At 36.6% G+C, this 23,470-nt stretch overlaps 2 protein-coding genes across 3 annotated transcripts in view; one reads left to right on the top strand and one right to left on the bottom strand.

Moving 5' to 3' along the window:
• Positions 1–3,097, top strand: part of LOC137401367 (coronin-7-like) — a 48,949-nt gene extending 45,852 nt beyond the window's left edge. For both annotated transcript variants that reach the window (XM_068087687.1, XM_068087686.1), the window contains 2 exons: positions 926–1,020; positions 2,619–3,097. In XM_068087687.1, the coding sequence (XP_067943788.1) occupies positions 926–1,020; positions 2,619–2,711 (188 nt within the window). In that variant the 3' untranslated portion in view covers positions 2,712–3,097. The remainder of the gene's footprint in view (positions 1–925; positions 1,021–2,618) is intronic.
• Positions 3,098–6,962: 3,865 nt separating this feature from the next.
• LOC137401988 (sushi, von Willebrand factor type A, EGF and pentraxin domain-containing protein 1-like) lies at positions 6,963–23,000 on the bottom strand. The gene is made up of 8 exons (XM_068088460.1): positions 22,913–23,000; positions 18,173–18,343; positions 13,940–14,116; positions 13,397–13,567; positions 13,107–13,298; positions 8,346–8,516; positions 8,056–8,247; positions 6,963–7,383 (listed from the first exon to the last, which is right to left on the bottom strand). The coding sequence occupies exons 1-8, from the start codon at positions 22,977–22,979 to the stop codon at positions 7,376–7,378; spliced, it is 1,149 nt and encodes a 382-aa protein (XP_067944561.1). The 5' UTR covers positions 22,980–23,000; the 3' UTR covers positions 6,963–7,375.
• Between the last annotated feature and the right edge of the window lie 470 nt (positions 23,001–23,470).

Below are 23,470 nucleotides of genomic sequence, written 5' to 3'. Positions count from 1 at the left end.
CTGTCGATTCTGATCTAACTTAAATGAATTTAGCTTTCTAAACGCCTACTTGAAGGAAGTTTTAGTATGTATTTTAGTAAACTTCAAACTTTGAACTAAGATTTTATCATTTTCCTGTTTGCGAATTCGTTTTTACCATAACGGATAACGCTGAACTCACCATGGCGAGCAGCGTATATTTCTTAATAATTTATATAATCAGTACACAAATCGCCAGATCATAATTTCGAGAGAAATTATTGTTGATATCGTGTGGCAGAAAAAATTCGCCCTAACGAAAAAATTACGAAAAAGGTTAACGAAAATAATGAAAAACGGCTTACTCTACGCTTCGCACTGCACTGCCTGACCTTCCCACAGACGTCGTCGTAAAGTCAGTTAGGCGTGTGTCGCATAGGTCGTAAGTCGGCAACTACCTGTATAATAATAGTGAATATCTATAGTATTGTTAAGGTTTTTTATACTATTTATTTTTACTGTTTAGACTCCATCGTTGTGTATGTAACATACTATTGATGGGATTTTAATTTCTTTTTGAAGTTTTGCCTTTAAAAGGGTTCTTAGGTCATCACCTTTTAAATATAATTTTTGAGATATCAGAATCAGGATAAAACAACTCTCATCATTATTGATACTTTAAAGTTACAACTTCACCTATGTCTTCATAATAAAATATAATTGTATTATTCAGATATAATTTAATAAAAACATTAATTACTAGCACATTATCTTAACTCATGGAATGCTCTATACATAGTAAATAAATTAATGTCTGCTTGTTTACTGCTTGCTTCGTCAAATCTTTTGAATGTTGGTCATATTTAAACTGGTTACCTCGGACGTCACTCCTAAGCCTACAAATATTTGTGTATAAACTGATGATATATTGAAGATGTCTAGGCTATATCTGTTTATTATATGTTAGTGTCAGATGCTCCTCCTGCTGAGGTGAAGGAGAGGAAATATGAGCGGTTTGATCCAACTACATATAAGACTGATGCTCAGAAAAGGGATGAATTGGTAGGTGTGAAATATCATACTAGCTGCTCTGAAAAGAGATGAATTGGTAGGTGTGAATTATCATACTAGCTGCTCTGAAAAGGGATGAATTGGTATGTGTGAAATATTATACTAGCTGCTCTGAAAAGGGATGAATTGGTAGGTGTGAAATATCATACTAGCTGCTCTGAAAAGGGATGAATTGGTATGTGTGATATATCATACTAGCTGCTCTGAAAAGGGATGAATTGGTATGTGTGAAATATCGTACTAGCTGCTCTGAAAAGAGATGAATTGGTAGGTGTGAAATATCATACTAACTGCTCTGAAAAGAGATGAATTGGTATGTGTGAAATATCATACTAGCTGCTCTGAAAAGAGATGAATTGGTAGGTATGAAATATCATACTAGCTGCTCTGAAAAGGGATGAATTGGTATGTGTGAAATATCGTACTAGCTGCTCTGAAAAGAGATGAATTGGTAGGTGTGAAATATCATACTAGCTGCTCTGAAAAGGGATGAATTGGTAGGTGTGAAATATCGTACTAGCTGCTCTGAAAAGGGATGAATTGGTAGGTGTGAAATATCGTACTAGCTGCTCTGAAAAGGGATGAATTGGTAGGTGTGAAATATCGTACTAGCTGCTCTGAAAAGAGATGAATTGGTAGGTGTGAAATATCATACTAGCTGCTCTGAAAAGGGATGAATTGGTAGGTGTGAAATATCATACTAGCTGCTCTGAAAAGGGATGAATTGGTATGTGTGAAATATCATAGTAGCTGCTCTGAAAAGGGATGAATTGGTAGGTGTGAAATATCATACTAGCTGCTCAGAAAAGGGATGAATTTTTATCAGCGATCAGTGAAAAGTTCTGTTCCCAGTATTTTTTTCATTTCTCCCATAATATAAGTGTAAACTATACACCGTAAACTATACACCGTAAACTATATACCGTAAACTATACGCCGTAAACTATACACCGTAAACTATACACTGTAAACTATATACCGTAAACTATACACTGTAAACTATACACCATTAACTATACACCGTAAACTGTACACCGTAAACTATACACCGCAAACTATACACCGCAAACTATACACCGTAAACTATTCACCGTAAACTATACACCGTAAACTATACACCGTAAACTATACACCGTAAACTATATACCGTAAACTATACGCCGTAAACTATACGCCGTAAACTATACACCGTAAACTATATACCGTAAACTATACACCGTAAACTATACACCGTAAACTATACACCGTAAACTATATACCGTAAACTATACGCCGTAAACTATACACCGTAAACTATATACCGCAAACTATACACTGTAAACTATACACCATTAACTATACACCGTAAACTGTACACCGTAAACTATACACCGCAAACTATACACCGCAAACTATACACCGTAAACTATACACCGTAAACTATATTCCGTAAACTATACGCCGTAAACTATACGCCGTAAACTATACACCGTAAACTATGTGGTATAATTCATGCTTTTCACTGTTATTGCAAGCAAGAGAATTTAAAAAAAAGTTCTATTCTTTTGTAAATGACACTTTATAATATAGTCTGAGAAACTATTCTGTAGGTAAATTCACTGACAGCTAACCTTGAGCTTATCGATGGTCCTTTACCGCAAGACTTACAAGAGGGCTGTGACTCTGATGAGTGGAGTGACTAGAGACTTCGTGCCCAGACACCTGTTCCATTTTGTCATATCGGTGATTAGGAAGACTCGGTGACAGATAGTGGATTCGGCTTGTCCCAGAGTGCCTGTAATCGGATAAGAAAATATGTGAAATGGTCACCCACGGCTATCACCTTGCAATATAGTAGGATAAATATGGCTGCCATTCCAGCCATTTCCACTAGCACCTGACAGACCTTTCATAAACTGACTTACATCAATATTATCTGGCAATACTATTTCGTACTTTGTTTTAATTTATTCATCGTGCAAATTAGTATTTTCATTCCATCAAATTATTTTTAGTTTCCTATTGAGAAAGTTAGTATTTAGATACTATAGATATTAATAATCATCTTGAAATACTTCAAACAAGTTCATATGCTTTCTTTGTAGCTTCATTCTAGGCTTTCACTCTTCTTTCTTTGGAAATCGATAAAACTACTGTTTTAGCAAAGATTATGTTTTTTGACAGTAAAATGATTGTAGAAGTAGCCTGGCTAAATCTAATACGGAGTGTTTTGGCTATGAACTGCAATATAGATTTTACTAACCAAAAGGAAAAAGTTATAACAATATTGTGTTCAATGAAGCATATTGCATAATGCTTGGCTGCTTCTAGAGAGACCTCAGTAATAATTTATAAACTTGTCCTTCAGACGCAGAGGTTTAACCCAAGTTCTGACCAAGCCGATCTAATCGGCTTTTCAGCCTGATTTTATTTTGACCGGGCCGATCAAATCGGCTGTTACAATATTGCTCTATAATTTTTCTGCTCAAATTTGTCAGTTTACCGAATCATAGTAAAGGAAACAAAACAAAGAAACGTTTTCAGTTGGAGTCGTTGTGATAATTTTTGTTTTACTCATTTTGCAAATAGAAATTATTTTCAAGAAAACGATTGTAACTGCTACTCTCAATATGGACGAGGAAGACGGTTAAGATCATTTAGATTATGATGGCTGTGATTTTTGAGGCCGACCAGACTAATGATGATTACTTTGAAAGCTCTTCTGAATAAGATGATGATGAATGTAAGTAAAATTATTTAGCTTTTTATTTGTTGGAGTTCGTAATTCATAAGAGTGTTAGTCACGGTCACACTAGTAATTAGACATCAAACTGATGTTTCAACATGTAGTCAGTCACACGAAAGTTGATGCAGAGTTGATTTTTCTGAGCGGAACAAATTTTCATTACTGTGAGAGGGTTAGATTGGATCACGTTTATGTGTCAGCCTGTAAAAATGAATAAATTACTTCATTACATTTATACATGTCATTGTCACGACTAATAATAATAGTGCTAGTATCCAGTATGAGTGAACAAATATTGAAGCAGTTTTATGTAGCCTCAATATTCTCTTGTAATTGTTTTATCAACAAATTCTTGGTCCACCAGTTATTATAATCAATGTTGCAATGCTTGTCTTCTTTTACTAGCTATAGCTTCGGTTGTCGATGCTCTACAAAGTGCCAGAGTGGGAGCTCGAGGCCAGAGATCCGGCAGAGGGAGACAAGCGGTACGTGGCCAGCAGGCAGCTGTGCAATCTGATGCTGGCTGGAGTGAGGTTACTGCAGACGTGGTTGATGGTGAGAGCTATGAGCTTGCTGATCATGTGCCAGACTTTACAGTGTGGCAACCTGGTTCCACAAACATACCTGATGATCGTGTTACCCCTCTCCAGTTCTTCGAGCTATTCATCACAACCGTGTTGATTTCAACTATGCTGGCGTGCAGCATGAAAAATAGGCTGTCTTATAGACTGCTATGAGATCTTTACTCATGAACTGTGATTACTTTAATTATTTTTAATTGTATTAATACTTTATTAATATATTATATTATATTTTTATATTATAAAACTATATTATATAGCATACTATTATATTATCAATATTTTATTTAGTAATAATATTAATTTATTGTAATTCTCTGTTTGCGTTCATCTAGTGCAGTTTGTACAGTCGAATATTATTAATTTGTTTTCTCTCCTCATTTTATTGCAGTTTTATTCTAAACCGACTTTGTCGGTTTAGAATAAAACTGCAATAAAATGAAAAATAATGAAGATAATTCTTAGATATTTGGTGCAGATGTTATTCACACTTAGTATTGCTCGATTCTGTAAAAACACCTCCAAGAGAAGGACATTACCTTTACCTACATGTACAATTTCTAAAACATTAAAAATTTTTACAAAATTGTCTCCCCATGATGTATGGTCAAAGATGGTGTATGTAATGAACATTTACAACTTGGATTATTGTGTAGTTGGATTCTTGACTTTGTTAGATTTCAGAAAATATATGCATTGTCCAGGTTTAGTTGATAACCTTTAATCTTTTGGGAATTGGCCACTTGCCTCAATTATCCCTGAAATAGACGGTCTTTTGAGAAATTTTTATGCTCGGTACTTGGGTTAAACAGTTGAGCTATACATTTACTGACTGGGAGAAGAAACTTTAGTAGATACTCTAATGAGCAGGGTCTTAATTAGAGAAAGTAGAACACGGCATTGACCTTAGTTTGAACCTATATATTGCGGTATTCTACCAGGTCCTGAGTACCAGGTCCTGCGTCTACCAGGTCCTGAGTCTACCAAGTCCTGAGTCTACCAGGTCTTGAGTCTACCAGGTCCTGAGTCTACCAGGTCCTGAGTCTACCAGGTTCTGAGTCTACCAGGTCTTGAGTCTACCAGGCCTTAAGTCTACTAGGTCCTGAGTCTACCAAGTCCTGAGTCTACCAGGTCCTGAGTCTACCAAGTCCTGAGTCTACCAGGTCCTGAGTCTACCAAGTCCCGAGTCTACCAGGTCTTGAGTCTACCAGGTCCTGAGTCTACCAGGTCCTGAGTCTACCAGGTTCTGAGTCTACCAGGTCCTGAGTCTACCAAGTCCTGAGTCTACCAGGTCCTGAGTCTACCAAGTCCTGAGTCTACCAGGTCTTGAGTCTACCAAGTCCTGAGTCTACCAGGTCTTGAGTCTACTAGGTCCTGAGTCTACCAGGTCCTGAGTCTACCAGGTCCTGAGTCTACCAGGTCTTGAGTCTACTAGATCCTGAGTCTACCAGGTCCTGAGTCTACCAGGTCCTGAGTCTACCAGGTCTTGAGTCTACCAGGTCCTGAGACTACCAGGTACTGAGACTACTAGGTGCTGACTTAGTGAGTATTATTACAGTTCAGATAAATTCACGCCGGACATGCGGCTAGTTATGTATATTTGCAAGTAGGTGACCCTCTAATAAATGAGAGTTATTACTGCATTGTTTACTTATTGATAGAAGTTGTGTATAGATAATAATTCCAAGATTCTGGATACAACTGTTTTTCAACAATTGTAGCTTATTGTATACTCTAGTCATTAGCAGGAAATTCTTACACGTTCCTGATGAGGTACACAATTAACCCCTTTTTAATCTAGCAATTACAGTCAAACATGGATAACTCGAACTTTACAGGACCGAGCGAAAGTGTTCGAATTATCAGAGCGTTCAAGTTATCAGAGCTCTGTCACAAGTCCATGTATTTACTTATTTATTAGTAGATACATGTACATATACAAACTATAATATAAATCAAAAGCACAAATGGCTTGTTTCAAATTAAATGCTTCTAATGTAAAGTTCAAAACGTTTTTATCAAAAAGTATAGAGATTTTTCTATCACTTGAGATTGGTTTGTTGTTTGAGGTGATGTTATTGCCCGACGTTTTTTAGATTGACATTGGCAAAACTTGATCGTTGTTGAAATGCTCAAAAGAAAAGACATTTTTTTCTTTTGAGCGTTTTACCCACGATCAATTTTGCCGATTTTTCTTGAAGTTTATGCAAAGATTACCTCACTTTACCTTGCTTCCGAAGGGCGATCGCTAAGCGGATGTTTGGTATAAATCAAATTTCACCAAACCTTTAGAAAAGTCGTTGACAAAAATATTTTGCCGATGGTGGTAATAACGACGCTTATGAATTACGAAAGGTTGAAGTTTACCTCTATGGCTTTGAATAAAGTGATTTTCTAAAGCGATAACAACCGTTTCGGTAGCCGTTGGAAAAAAAACAGTTCGAGTTAACAGTGTTGAGTTCAAGTTATTTATAGCAATTTATCATTACGTGGGAACGGACCAAAGAAACCGTTCGAATTAACCATGTGTTCGAGCTATCCGTGGGTGAGTTATCCATGTTTGACTGTACTAGTAAATGTTCTTTAAAGATTTTAGCGAAGCGAGTTTTATTAACTTACATGTATTATCAAGCAAACATTGTATAAAATGATACGTAATATAAAAAGATCTATAACAAAATTAAAAAAAAGATATATAATAATATGTGAGCAGAAGCATGTATCCATTAAATTGAGCTAAAATGATTTATAATAATATGGAGAATAGAAAGAATTGCCACAATTAATATGAATGGAAAGCAAAGATATATAAGTAGAAGAGGTCGAGTAGCAGTAAAGTTAGTATTGATAGAAGCAGTAAAATATAGTATCTAAGAATGAAGGAATTGGCTTTGCTGCAGGTGCTTGTTGGTGATAATACAGTTCATATAAATCAGTGATGACAGTTGTTATTCACACCTTTCCTCTAGCGGACACACGGATTCGTAGTGAGCATCAGGTTCATAAGCAGCATTACTCACCAGTGGCACACCATGATCTCTTACTTTTCTGAAATTAGAATAGAAGACCTCAAATAGTCATCTAGCATATCAGCTGTGTTAGAGGTTATGAAGAGTATAAGGGTGCTGCTTAGTAAGGATGCTGCTTAGTAAGGGTGCTGCTTAGTAAGGGTGCTGCTTAGTAAGGGTGCTGCTTAGTAAGGGTGCTGCTTAGTAAGGGTGCTGCTTAGTAAGATCATCAAAAGTGAAAGTATAAGCAAGTAAATTATGTAGGACTTGTGTGCTCCCAAGTCAGTAGGTGCACACAGTAGGCGCCTACAATAATATAATAACCATAGCCATATAATAACCATGGAAGTTACTTGGTTATTATATGAGTCTGATGCAAAGGCTGCAAGCACTCTATTTGATTCAAAAAGATTTTGCAGATGAAAGCTATTTTTCAAAGTACATTGTTCTATAATAATATTATATTGGCATTGGACAGATATATTATATCTGTCCAATGCCAATACAATCTATGAATACAGACTAATTTATTTGTCTATATTTTTCTTACTACGGTAATCTAGGAGTTGAGATCAAATAAGAAATTCTTTAACAAAGTTCATGCCAATGTTAAGTTATGCTCTGAGAACCAAGTCATAACACTCTTGATTGTTCTACTTGCTTAATTAGATTTCAATTCCTTTATATATGTTTAGGACAGATTTCCATTTACCTTCTACTATTGGACTCAAGGTACAATTGGGAGCACTACTCCACTCTCCATTCAGTTGACATGTTATGTATGTTGGATCATCAGTGGTGTAACCAGGTAGACATTGGTAGGTAGCTGATTTTCCAAATTGTGTTCCAGTCAGAGAAACCAGACCAGAATTGTATGGAGTAGGAGGCATTCCACAGGTAACCACTGCAAGGATTGCATCGAGTGTTGCTTTAAAATGTAATGCATCAAAATAGGGAACAATTTTACCCTTCTACAAATCTCATTTGATCTGTAGAACTTACCATCGCACTCTGGTGGAACAGTCCAATGTCCATTTGTCTCACAGTAAATGAATTCATCTCCAACCATCAGGTAACCTGTATGACAGCTGTACTTCGTTCTATCATTAAGGTAGTGACCATAGACACGCCTGACTCCATTCTGAATCTGTGGTGGATTTCCACATCGAATTCCTAAAACAATACATAAGTCATGGGACACAACTTATTCAATATGAGTAGCTTGATGTTTCTATATTTGGAGTTATCAGTGATTTTTTCTTTTTACCCAGCATGCTTTGCTTTATCATCTTTGCTGTTTCATGCAGACTACAGGTAGTCCACTTAGGGTAATTCATCATACCTAGTAAGACAACTTACCTATGGTTATTGCAGCTGGTTTTATTTCAATTCAACAGTTACCATGGTTACCAAGCGACATTCTAAGTCAGGCATTTCCAAAGTACGGCTGGGGGTGGGGGCATGGGAGGGGTGGTGTGGGGGCGGCAAAATGTGGCCTGTAGTCAATTTTCATTTGGCCTGCAGCCTCTGTCATAAAATAAATAATGTCTGGCCCACGTGTAGAATTAATACGTTGGGCAGCAGTGCTGTAACCTGTATGTTCTAACTAGCCGCTGACCAGTATCGGTCCGTGGATTAATCACTACCAAACCGCACAATAATTGTTTTACTGTATTTATTAACTAAGTCTAGGACGAAAACAACGTATGTACAGGGCTCTTTATATATATATATACTAATACCGTAACACTCTAGTTTGCCGTTAGAGATCATCGGATGTTTTGACAAAGCACATAAAATAAGTAGCCGCACACTTATTCCTTAATACTTAAAGCACATAAATTACATAATTCTTTTATTATATATTTCAATACATCAGAGTCTTGGCTTTCAAATGAGCCTATATTCAATACACAAAGAATAATAGAACTATGAAAAACGGGGTGTCAAAAGTACGTCCTGCAAAAAAACACATTTGGTTCAGGTACTCAAAATGTGACGTCATAATTCTCATTTAGCCTTAGGTCGTCGATCCCTTTCGCTGCCATTGAGGCTGCGTTTTTCGGTGACAATCGGTGCTGTTAAACCCGGAGAGCGCTAATAATAAACTAAGATTCTAGATAATCAACAATGCCAGCGATCGTGCTAACGCCGACCAATACAAACACATGTTCTGGGTTAATTAATTATGCTTCAATAATTGTACTCTCGTTGATAAAGGTAATGAAGTCACATCGATTAAATTATGACCTGCGGGTTGCGAGGCTCTTGGACTAAATGTCAATCGCACTTTTACGAGATCACGCAATGCTTGAAATTAATTAGTTTCAGTCGTCACCCTCAACATCACATTAAAAGTAAAGAGCTAGTGCACAATATCATCAGGAAAACATAGTATTGTGCTTTGAATCTGAGTTATTTATCATAGAAATAATCTGTACATAAAGAACTAATGACACTGATTCATTTGTCATCTTCATTGGTTCGCTGGAGTTGTCCTATCTTCGCCTGACATTAGCGTCATTATCGTAGTTGATAAATATAAGTGGTAAGCAATAAAATAGGCAGTAAGAGCACACAACACCGCATATGAAAACTGTGACGTCACAAATTCCGAGCCTATGTCAGTAAACATTTCTGCGGTAGAGCTCTGGGGAAATCCTACAAACACCAACCAATGTCTGTCTCACCATGGCAAACAATAGCTCATTCGAAAGCCAAGACTCTGATGTATTGAAATATACAACAAAAAAATTATGTAGTTTATGTGCTTTGAGAAGACAATCTGGTCAGAGCACTCTTTCGAGTTGCTAGAAAGCTCGACTGTACTCTCTGAAGCAGCCAGGCCCATGCTCTGATGCACAGATGCAAGATCTTAGGAGCAAGTTCTTGGCCAGTGGGTTTTCCTTTTCTTATTCCGATGAGTTTACACTGCTGGCAGTCTTCACAGGTCTGTTGGCTGAGTTTATCGGCATTCCCGTGACGGAAACTGGCTCAGTGTTCCAGTGTGAACTTGAATTTGATCAGGATCTCCAACCATCTGGCCAGTTGGTTGGAGAATTCCTTCCATCAACACGGCCATTCAGAGAGGCATAATCTGTACGTAAAAGGAACTGCGCGCCATGTAAGTATGAGCAGAAGAGTTTCACGGTCTTTGTCGTGGTGAGCAGTCTCCTCCGGGTCATGCAGTAATTTCTCTTTGGTTCAGTCAGTGTCTTGCTGAAGAAGGCTTTTTGTACCTGGCGTTAGCAATATAACAAGGATATTGCTGCGCAGCACCAAGCTGCTATGATGACACACCAACCTCCCCTTTGCCACCAGCCTTCACCACTACGGCGATACACCCCCACAGCAGAATGCTGTCACCGATCTCACGGCAGTCCCTACTGCCAACCCGTAGGCAAATCAGCAGCCTCACTGCTACCCAATGAACTCTCAAGTCTGATCTCCACGAGGCAAATTGCTTGTAAGTAGAAACACGGCAATACAGATGATCAGCTCACTTGCTCTCTACTGAGCCTTCTGCCAGGGATCTGTTTAACGCCTCTGACGTCAGATTCATCTATATATAGACATAGCAGGTTCACCTGACGTGCTTAACACATCAGATGAACCTACCATATCATAGATAGCATGTTGCTAAGAAGTTATAATATTGAAGAGTATAAGGACTACCTTGACAATGCAATAAAAAACGTTGAACCTCCCTCAATTCAGTGTTTTTTGTGATTATTTATGGTGAAAATGAAACTGAAAACAGGTATGGGATAAAGCTTTAGCTGATTAAAAAGTTGAAATTTAGTACAATACACACTAAAACTTAGCTTTAAGCATATGTTTAGTAAAATAAATCCATTTACGGTAAACTCCACTTGTATGTTATACATCTGTTCAAAGGTAAGAATTCCCCATGGTTCGTACTGCACATCGTACATTGTAATGCTACATTTTAATACAGATCATAACCACTAAATACACAAAGTACACTAAAGTTACTGTAGGTAACTATGATTACTACATATTAACAGATTAACATATTATTTTGTAACTAATTGTAACGGGGATGTTTGTATTAGATAATTACTATGGGATTCTGTACCACTCTATACCACATTTTCATCCTATGATGCCAACACTAGAATGAATTAAAATCGCATAGCAAGGGTCGACATGTGAATTAATTATTATTACATTTTGCATTTTTTGTTTTCTTAAAAACTAATTTTTTACCATTATATCCTAGTTTTTGATTTGTGATTTTCAAATGTTCCGTTTTAATTTCAAATGTGCCATTACACTCTTATTTCCGGTTTCAGTAATTCTGTAAAACCTAAATGCTTGGTCTTGGACAATCAAAACCTCTGGAGTAGAAATTGTGGCTACATTGTCTCTTCCATGAACTCATTGTTTATTGTTTATGTTAATTTATTTTAACTGCACAAAAAACATTTTTCTCATATGAAATTTACTTTTACTGCTGTCTATCAAAACTTTGGATACGAGCTTCAGCTGCATCATTAAAGGTTGACACGCAACAAAATTCACATTACAGTTATTTGATATCATAAGATTCACCATGTCTTACTCTGTTGTGGTGTAGGTGCAAAATATGTGGGAATGTAATTGCAAGCTCTTAAAAGCTCAAAAATGAACAGTTAATCGCAGCCACACGAGACCGCCGTAGTTTGGATTTGCTTTTCAAAACGGCTCAAATGTGACGTAGTTGTTACAGGATGGTTTCTGTTTACACTTTCATGCAACCTCATTCGTCGAAATATTTTCACAAATATACTTCACGCATTCAATAAAACCATGTCTATTGTTCTTATGTGTCTGTTTTATTGTCATTGTAATGCTGTCACTTTTAGCACTGATATCTTATAACTTACTGTAAAAAATCGTTAAACTTTTTAACCTTAGCTCAAAGGAGTACATATCATTAACCTTTCAATTCACATGAGAACATCACGTGACAAGACGATAATCAAACTGTAATGACTACGTCAGAGAAATAAAGAGATTCCAATCTACGGCGGCTTTTTGTTTTTGAGCTTTTAAGAGCTTGTAATCACATTTCCATATATTTGGCACCTACAACACAGCAGAGTAAGACATGGTGAATCTTTTTATATCAAATAACTGTAGTGTGAATTTTGTTGCAAGCCAACCTTTAACCTTTTTTATAAATACTACATTGTCTCTTCCATTGTACACATTGTTTAATTTTTTCTCAATTCATTTTACTTGCACGAGACAGTTTTCTCATGATATGAAGTTTAAAAGTTAGAATGATAAATGCTGTATATGCTAAGCAAAAATAAATTTTCTGCGCAAATATTTTTTTGCTACCCGGGCAAGCCTGGGCATTCATTTAGTGAGGTATAAATGCAATATGACTACACTTTGCTCCATTGCTAAAAACATTGCATAGATGATTGAGGAGCATATATATAAACTTGAAATAAAATATTATACATATAAAACAAAAACATATAAATAAAGTCATATAAAATAAATGTATATATGTCTCTGTATAAGATGATGAAAACTTTAATTTTTAACATTAAACTTTTAATTTTAAACATCTGCCCTTTCAAAGCTGTCTGGAGCTAGCTAGCTCAAATATGTTTGATAGTGGATGTAAAACATGGCGGACACTAACAACCTTGAACACACAATTGCTTCTCGCAATACAATAAACCCACTACTTGCTCAATTAGATTTCAACTCCTTCATATATGTTTAAGGAAGACCTTCATTTACCTTCTACTATTGAGCTCAAGGTACAGTTGGGAGCACGACTCCACTCTCCATTCAGTTGACATGTTATATATGTTGGATCACCAGTGGTGTAACCAGGTAGACATTGGTAGGTAGCTGTCTGTCCAAACTGTGTTCCAGTTATAGAAACCAGACCAGCATTGTCTGGAGTAGGAGGTATTTCACAAGTGATAACTGCAACGATTGCATGAAGTGTTGTTTTAACTTGTAACACATAAAAATAGGGAACAAGTTTATTCTTCTACAAATCTCATTTGATCTGTAGAACTTACCATCACACTCTGGTGGAACAGTCCAATGTCCATTTGTCTCACAGGAAATGGATTCATCTCCAACCATCAGGTAACCTGTATGACAGTGGTAATTTGTTCTATCATTCAGGTAGTGACCATAGACACGCCTGACTCCATTCTGAATCTGTGGTGGATTTCCACACCGTACTCCTGAAACAATACATAAGTCATGAGACAACTTATTCAATATGTGTAGCTTGATGTTTCTATATTCGGAGTTATCAGTCATTTCTTCTTTCTACCCAGCATGCTTTGCTTTGTCATCTTTGCTGTTCTGTGTAGATTACAAGTAGTTCAATTGGGGGTAATTAATCATACCTTGTAACACAACACACCTATGATTGCTGCAGCTGGTTTACTTCAATTTTGCAGTTTCCATGGTTGCCAAGCGACACTTTAAGTAAACCTTAAACATCGTGAAAATGTAGAGATAATTTTTAGGAATATTTGAATTTTACAAAATTATTTGTAAGCTTTGAAGTTTTTAGAAATAAGAGATATAAAGAACAATATTTAACTTACTTTGACACCTAGGGTGAGTTGACCACTGCTGGTTAGTTTGGCAGTTTATAGCAGGTTCTCCTGACATCTCATAGCCTGGGAGACATCCATATATAGCTTGAGATCCTACCTCCATGCCATGAGAAAGAGTGAAGTTTTTTGCATTTTCTATTTTAGGAGGACCATCACAGGTTAGCGCTTTAACAGTAAACATGCAATATATGTTAATATAAAATACTTTTTTACTACCAGGGCAAGCCTGAACATTCATCTAGTGGGGTATAAATGCAGTAAGACATGCTACACTTTGTTCCATTGGTGAAGAAACTCTATAGATGATTGAGGAGCAAATATATATACAAACATGATTTAAATGTATATATGTCTTTGTATAGGATTTTGAAAGAAATATTTATTAAACTTTTAATTTTAAACATCTGCCCTTTCAATGCTGTCTGGAGCTAACTAGCTAAAATATGTTTGATAGTGGATTTACAACTTGGTGGACATTAGTTACTATATAGTATCATCTCCAATCATCTCATATCCAACATCACATTCATATCTGATTGTATCATTATATGAATGCCCAGATACTTGTCTCTTAGAGTTGTCTACTACCGGTGGAGGTTTACAGTTTACTTCTATAAGTACAGAACTTAGCACCATTAACCATTAATGGCTGTATTAGATTAGCAATTTTTTTAGGTTTGTAAAGGCAGGTAACTCCCAATTCAATAGCACATATTGATTAAGCCAACCATAAATATTCTCTTAATGAAAACATTTGATACCTAGTACTGGCATCGTGTAAAGCTAATAGCTGTATGACAAGGATATATTTCCTTTGGTAGACTATGCTGAGATGAAGATGAGAATAACCATTACTTATTAACAGCAGTAACAACTGTTAGTAACAGCAGTTTGTCTTGCAGCAACAGCTCTCCTACAACAGCAGGCTCTTTGTTGTCTAGTAACCTGCCATGAGTGTATTGGCTTACAAGGATGTAACTGATAAATATGAGAAAATAAAAAAATGTTGAAAAGAGCCGTTTGAATATACTGCACCTTATAAAATAAAAACTTTGTTTAATACACTTACTATTACAGAAATTTAGAGTATTTCATGTAATGATGCATGAGTGAGCAACTCTAGTGTAACAAGCTAGAACACTATAATAGTTTTACTACTTCACTGTCATGAGATTCTCTGCCTGCTTTATATTCACTCAGGAATATAAAGCAGGCAGATTGGTCTATAAATATTCACTCAGGAACACCCACTTTACTTGAAAGTTTTTGTTCATTTCTTTCACAATAAGGTAAGCTTTGTCTAAGCCTCAGGATAGAGCTGAAAAAAGTACATGCACTTAAAAGGTAATCAACCATCTGTACACAGTAATCTTCTCTTTTTCTGGAGATACACAAATTCTAATAACTGAACATTCACATAATACACAAAGAGTAGAAACAACTTTTATGGGTTTACCTAATAGTTGAGCATGGATAAGATATTTAGTCAGATGTATAATAGCTGAGCTCTTAGCAATAGAAACAAGATCTGCTCTCATGGTAACTACTTATAGGCTGTTTGGTCCTCTGTTAATAAGAGTTATTCACTCCTACACTGATTTACCTCATATGAAAAATGGCTGGCTGGAAGGTGTAAGAGAGCTTAAACTATCCCTAGCAATAAGCCAAACACAATCTTTGCACATCAGCACAGACTCTAACAGGCTTAAAAACATCTAGCAGTCTCGTGGCTTCTACTAAGAATATTATTACACAACAGTGTGGGCTCTGACTGACTTAAAACATACTGCAGTAACATGATCTTTAGTAACACTATCACTATACATCAGTGTAGGTTTTGACTGACTTACAAACATGCAGCAGTAACATGGTTTCTATTAAGTATGGCGCCTTACAGTGCCTCGCGTTGCGTGTTCACAACTCGAGTTGATCAACTCGAGTTGCGCAACTCGAGTTGTGAACGCGCAAGGCGAGGCACTGTAAGGCGCCATAATTAAGCCTATCATTACATATCATCACAGACTCTGACTGACAAACATCTAGCAGTAACATGGACTCTACAGAAACGATCAAGTAGTAAGGGAGTATAGACCAAATGGGGATTCCCCTAAATGGCCTTTCAGACCGTGTGGTATATTATAGGCCAAAAGGGGATTTTCTTGAATAGTATTATAGACAAGGTGATGGATTATAGCCCAGACAAGTTTTTTCTAACTTTTGTACTCAGTGACCTTTGTAAATGACCTTTGTACTCAATGACCTTTGTAGTCAATGACCTTTGAACTCTATACATAAAGTTAAAAGATGTTTACGTAAATTTAATAAAAATTGTGCAAGTTTAAAAAAAGTGTCTGTAAATTAAAAAAAATTATGTAAATTTATGAAAATGCAAAGAAAAGTCTGTAAATTTAAAAGATGTTTACGTAACGTAAAATAGTATTTAGAACAAGTGGGTGAATTGCAAAAATGTATTTCAGTCTTGCTGGTTATCAAAAGAGTATTTTGTCCGCTAGTAAGCTACAAAAAAAGTGTTCCAAATTGACAAGACAACAAATACAGCATTGGTTAAATTAAAAACCGACGTATCAAATTTATAAGTCTAAACCAAAAACTATTAAATATTCTCATTATAATAAAGACGAGCCAGGTCATACTCGTCAATTGGATATTTTACATCTACCTAACAATGGTAAATGCAAATACGCTTTAGCTATCGTAGATATCACTTTTTGCTATACGCTTTAGCTATAGTAGATATCACTTCTTGCTATACGCTTTAGCTATCGCAGATATATTATAGCTTTAGCTATAGTAGATATCACTTCTTGCTATAAAGAAGCTAAACCTATTAAAACAAAAGCTACCAATGAAGTTTCACATGCTATACAAACAATTCCCTCTGGATCTCTGCTAACATATCCAACAACGATCATGCATGATAATGGTCGAGAGTTTATAGGTGAGTTTATCACGATGAAAGAATATAATTTTAATATTCAGATATTCAGGTCATTAGATAAAAAAAGTAGGGTTTGTAGAGATATTTTATAGGACTGTATCAGAAAATTTGTTTACTCACCGATACAATGAAGAAATCAAAACTAACTATACAAACTAATAGCTAGGTCAATAGACTACCCGAATAGTCAATAGACTACCCGAATAGTCAATAGATTACCCGAATAGTCAATAGACTACCCAAAGGTCAATAGGTCAATAGACTAATAGCTAGGTCAATAGACTAATAGCTAGGTCAATAGACTAATAGCTAGGTCAATAGACTACCCGAAGGTCAATAGGTCAATAGACTACCCGAAGTAATGAAAGTGATAAATGATGAAGAAACTAAAGTTATTGGTAAGAAACCAGCAGATGCGATAAAATGAAAAACCATAACTAAACCTGAACAAAAAGATGAAGAGGTTTCGGGTGAAATAGCTGTTGACTTGATTGCGCGTTATTTATACAAACTGGGAGAAAAGGCTGGAGACAACGCGTATAGAGCAACTGATCTGATTTGGTTCGTAAGTGCGTATTTGATTGCCGAGATAAAACTGGATAAAAATCATGTTTTATTGTGATCACACTTTGGTGTGATTTTACACATTAGTATGGGCTCTGACAAACTGCAAACATTCAGAAGTAACATGAACTCTATTAAGACTATAATTACGCATTAGCGTGGGGTTTGACTAATTTACAAACATTTAATAGTAACATGGTCTTTACTAACACTATCATTACGCGACATTATCTGACAGACTTTCAAACATGCAGCAGTTTAATGCTCTCTATTAAGGTTATCGTTACACATCGGTGTGGGTTCTGACAGACTTACAAACATCCAGCCATCTCATGGTTTTTACTGAAACTATCATTTTACATCAAAGTGGGCTCTGGAAACTTGCAAATATCCAACAGCCTCCTCTTTGGCTTCTGCTAAGTCTCAGATGCACTGCTTCTGTATTAACAAAATGGTAGCACCGACAATCTACACAACTTGCAAAAATGGTTATGAAGTGGATACATTTAGTAGAATTAGATGTGACTACTTAGTGGATTAATTAAGCACTAGTTTGTACACGAGCAGCAGTTTGCAGAGAGCAGTTTGCACACAAATTAATTTGTGTGCTCAGAATCTGATTATTTAGGATAATATAAACTATAATATTGTTATAACAGATGTTTGCATTCAGATGGCACAGCCCAATATTGACTTACCTTTACAACCAGGATGTACAGTCCAATATCCTGTCTCTTGACATATTATAGTATCATCTCCAATCATCTCATATCCACCATCACATTCATATTTAACTGTATCATTATATGAGTGTCCATATACTTGTCTCTTAGAGTTGTCTACTACCGGTGGAGGTCCACAGTTTACTTCTATTGGGAGAACACAAGTGAGAGTTAGGAATTGTTTGCAGCAGTGCCAATATGATTTTCTAAATTGTTAAAAAAATTAGGTAGGGTTAACTCTTAAAGGTTATCAAGTTAGTTTCTATCAGATGATATTTACAGTAACTGTAGCTGAGTGCTACTAGATGAATGCCTGGTGTTTCCTGAGAAATAAAGAGTCTTTGCATAGAACATTTACTTTTATTTAACCGACAGGGCACCCTAGGGATATGATTACCACAATATACGATCATAGTATTTATGTGTGTTGGGCACATTTAAGTCTGATAAATACATGTATCTAGGGCCAAACAGTGACTTGGTGATGTGACTAAAATAAAATAACCGCGCTTGAAAAAATTGTGTTATACTTTACTTTGCTTGTCTATTATACAACATACTATACTTTGCCATATTTTCCTTGTTTAGTATACAATATAATTTGATAAACAGGTATACCCGTTAGGGTTGCCAGGCGTCCTGTATTTGGCAGAATTGTCCTGTTTTTTTGTCTGTTTCCTATGTCCTGTATTTGAATCTAACTGCCCTGTATTTGAGTTTCAGGTGAACATTATTTTTTATCTATAACTATTTTCTATAAATGCGTGTAGATATCATACATATACAACAACTATTGCAGCTGTATTGGCTATTGAGCCAGCTAGAATATTATATAATAATAACCATCGATGATTGATAGATATATAATCTATACATATATTTCTCAAAGTCCGTGTGTTGGAATTCCGTCTGTTGGAAATCCGGCTATAGCTATTATTAGAACAGCTGAGCTGGACAACAATACAGACTCAAAGTCATGGCTTACCGTCATTGGAAGCCTAACCTTATTAACTAGCTTAGTGGAGTTTTCCATTGGCAATATGCTAGGCTACTAGCTTGAAAGGTCAGTTGTTTGACAAAGTGTTAAAACCTTTACAGTCGTTTTTATTTTTCTCTTAACTTATTTCAACTACACGACACACTTCTCTCATGATATGTAGTTTGAAAGTTAGAATGGCAAATGTTGTAATATGTTAAATACAAATCAATTTTCTGTCCAAAGATTCTTCTATTACCAGGGCAACGCCGGGTGGCACAGCTAGTATGGGTATATATGCATATAACAATAGCCAAACAAACAACTGGAACTGGTGGAGAATTTCCTTCCTATATACCGTAAGTCCTCATGCTCAAGCCGCGCGGCTTGTGCTCAAAAACAGATAACTCACGAAAGAAAAAATAATCCTCCAACAAGCCGCGTACGCCCACAGACCGCGGCTAATGACTGAGGTTTTGTCGCCCTTGACCCCTTTCGGGAGCAAGAGTGTTAAGACGGGTTTCGCTATAATCCCGTCCTCTTGAATAAGAAACTAGGCTACATCAGTACACGTGAAAAGAATTTTCTTTTACTTCCAAGTTCGAATTAAAATTCCTAAACCCTTGCATCAATAACTTATTTGCCATGTCTCAGTTAGATTTTTATTGCACTGTTAGAGGGCTTCACGTTTATGGAAAGATGCTGGTCAGGAATGAAAAGGTGTTAATTATCGATGACTGTGGTGAGTTAAACATGAGCGATAAATTCTTCTTTATTCTAAAGTATTCCATAAACATGACCTTGAAAATAAACGAGTAGGTCGCCAAAACCCGTACATAAAAATGTATCATGACTGCGATTCTTCGGTTATAGTGCGGAACTGAGCAGAGACTGCATTTATCGAGAAGCCGCCCTGAGCCCCACGTAAGTTTTAAAAACTTGGCTTTAGTCGTGGCCTATGACCTTGAACCAGAAGCCGCGTTCAACTACAGGCCACCCGGCTTGAGCATAAGGACTTACGGTACTGTAGAGTTAGCAATGGATAAAAGAGAAGTTTCCCTCTCCACCCCACTGATTCAGGAAAGTCCTACAAAATTATGAAATTTTCAGCCACAGGCTACAATAAATTGGGTAGTTCACTAATCAGCAGGTCTGAGGCAAGTACCCGAACAGCTGAAGAGCTTCACAATACCCTGATAAAAAATCCAAGTGCTTGACCGTACATAGCAAAACACGGGAAGAGAATTTCAAGTGGTTAAAGCCTGTGAGCAGAGATAAATACAAAGAGCGCTGCAGTCTTTGCAACAAAGAATTCTCCATCGCATCAGGAGGAGCAGCAGACCTTAAACAGCATGAAGCAACCAAGTACCATAAGAGAAGTGTAAATCCAGCTAAAAGTAATCAGCTGTCGTCTACGTTTTTTGCTTCCACAGAAAGCTTTCAGCCAAGTCAAATAACTGCTGCTGAGCTTACCAAAGTATTTCACACAGTGAAACATAGCTTGAGTTACCATAATTCATTGGACTGTGATATGAAACTGGATAGGATTTTATACTCTGGGGGTGTTGCAAAGCAGATATCTTGTGGACGAATTAAACCTGAGGCTATTGTCAAGAATGTGTTGGCACCATACGGTGTATGTGCAGCCGTGCAAAAACTGCGAGATGGGTTGCTGCCATTTAGTATTGCGAGTGATGCTAGTAATAAAGGGGACCAAAAAATGTTTTCAGTGATGCTGAGATTCTATACACCACGTGATGACATTCAATCTGTTTTATTAGATTTCTATGAAGACCTTAAAGAAGACTCTACAAGCATAGCTAAAGCTATTCAGGAATCGCTAGCTAAATTCAACATTGAAAATGTCGAAGGTGACAGCGTATAGTGCTGACAATGCATCTGTGAGCTATAGAGTGCACCATTCTGTTTACCAACATCCGAAGGTAGAACAACCAAACTTACTACAAGCTAACTTTTGTGCTCATCTCGTGCACAATTGCTTAAAGAATGCTGCTTCCAAATTAGATGTGAATGTGGAGTTAATAGTAATACGGGCCTTCATTCACTTTTCTTCTTCAGCAGGCCGAAGACAGCAGCTCAAGGAGTTCTATGAATTTCTTGATATAGAGTGGTGTGAGCTACTAATACATATGCCTACAAGATGGATGTCATTCAAACCTGCAGTTGAGGGATTACTGAAAGTTTTACCATTTTACCAGCAGTAATAAGTTATTGTATCTCACTCAAGGCTGATTGCTCAACTGCTGTTAAACAATTACTGAAATTCAAAATAGACAGGACTGACAATTCTCAAGCAAAGGAATGAATTGTGGAACTTTATCTGAGCTTTGTATCAAATATCACTACTGTATTTGAGAAGGCTTTTCTGCAACTCGAGAAGGACAATGGTACAATATCAGAGCTCTATGGCATTATGAACGGAGTGAGAGGCTACTTGAAAAACAGAATGGAGGACAATTTCTTTGGTAGCACAGCGAGAACAATCTTGAGTAAATTGAGCACAAATGAACACCGGATAATCACCACAGATCTTCTTGGCTCCCTAGGCAATGGTGTGTATGTATAATGCTGCATACTTTGATAAATAATGACTTCCAAAAATAACAGCCATTTTATGTGACACTTTTTGAATCAGTAGAAGTTAGAAAAAGGGTAATGGGTCACATACATGTACACGCATGCAGCATAAAATACAAGTAATACAGGTTACAAAATTGTTCTGGTTTTTGCAGCTATTGCCTACTTAGAGAAATGGTTTGACTTCACAGAGGACTCTTATTCGTACAAAACAACTCATTTTGCACTGATAGAAGGCATCCCTAGCTACCAACACATGCTTGACTTAAAGATTGATCTCAATCTAAGCCATGTGGATGATGATGTATTGTATGGGGAGAATAGTGATATCAGAAGAATTCCCTGGGATAACATCAAGTCCTTAAGCTCTCCAGCTGAGAAGTGGAGTTATATCTTGAATAATACACCACTATTTCCGGAAACAACTAAGCTTGTAGCATATATACTCTCCATACCAACCAGCAATGCCGGCCCTGAGCATGTATTTTCACTCATGACAGCCAAACAGACAAAAGAAGGAAACAGAGCATCAACTGTACTTATAAAATCAAAGCTGCAAGTGGCATGCATTATGAAAATAGAGTGCAAAGCATTTTATGCTGCTGTATTAAAAGATGATGCATTGCTAAAGAAGTGTAGACAATCAACAACATATTGTGAGTAAGACTGAAGAGAAGAAGAGACAATGCATACTACATATGTAGGTAAGGTCTAATATACACTACCCTATAGCATTATATGCATGTATATCATTATTATATTAGTATATATATCATGTCATCATACCATACAATTACCATATAACTACATACAAGACACTATACGCTATACACTTTCAATTACAGAACACACTACCAGCCACAATATGTCCTGTATTTCTTGTTCATCCATCTAGCAACCCTAATACCCGTGCCCTTCACTACTTTCAGTGTAAAATCATCCAGACTTCCATAATGTAATCATAATGGAATATTACATATTACATTATTATAGCTGTTATAACTATTTAAAATCTAATGTCTTGCATGATATACCTTTTATAAAGTCATGGACTAAAACTCATTCAAACCATCTTCTGTGTACAACGAAGTATGCACTGAATGAACTGATCATTTAATATGACAACCTAGTGTTAGACTTACTGTGGCAGATGGGGGGTGTTGACCAGGTCCCATCTTCTGTACATCGCACTACCTCAGATCCCACCATTCGGTATGCATGACTCACACAAGCATATATAGCTTCAGAGTCAAATGTAGTGTTGTAGAGATGACGATACAGCTCACCATTTTCTACTTCTGGTGCTTGCCCACAGTCTTTCCCTTATAACATATTGAGATTAGAAAACATAATCCATGCAAGTACAGTACATAACACATAGCACTGGTTGGCTGCAACAAGAATTATATAACAAAAAAACATCTGGTATAAAAGCAAATTGCTCTTTGCTACAGAGTAAAATGTACTCTGTAGTTTGATACATTTGACGGTTGAAAAGGTTATAAGGTTAGTTTCTATTAGATCATATTTACAGCAACTGTAACTGAATGCTATTAGATGAATGCCTGGGTCGCCTGAGAAATAAAGTCTTTGCATGGCACATCTAGTTTTATTTAACACTAGCTGCATTACCCGCCTACAGGAACAGATTCGCGCACAGCATAAGGTCTATTGAGAGTTGTCTTTCATACTGTATAACA

Source organism: Watersipora subatra, chromosome 8 (genome assembly GCF_963576615.1).
Source record: "Watersipora subatra chromosome 8, tzWatSuba1.1, whole genome shotgun sequence".
Lineage (NCBI taxonomy): Eukaryota > Metazoa > Bryozoa > Gymnolaemata > Cheilostomatida > Watersiporidae > Watersipora > Watersipora subatra.
Note: the sequence above shows the minus strand (reverse complement) of the source record. Positions and strands in the feature narration are given on the sequence as shown.

What these genes read in the sequence shown, in the direction of transcription:
- LOC137401988 (XM_068088460.1), bottom strand. Translation starts at nt 22,979, where the DNA reads ATGGTGGGATCTGAGGTAGTGCGATGTACAGAAGATGGGACCTGGTCA. An exon ending in TGTACATCCTGGTTGTAAAG is followed by an intron (nt 14,117 to 18,172) that starts GTAAGTCAATAT and finishes TTACTGTTAAAG; the next exon opens with CGCTAACCTGTGATGGTCCT. An exon ending in AACTCACCCTAGGTGTCAAA is followed by an intron (nt 13,568 to 13,939) that starts GTAAGTTAAATA and finishes GTATTGTTTCAG; the next exon opens with GAGTACGGTGTGGAAATCCA.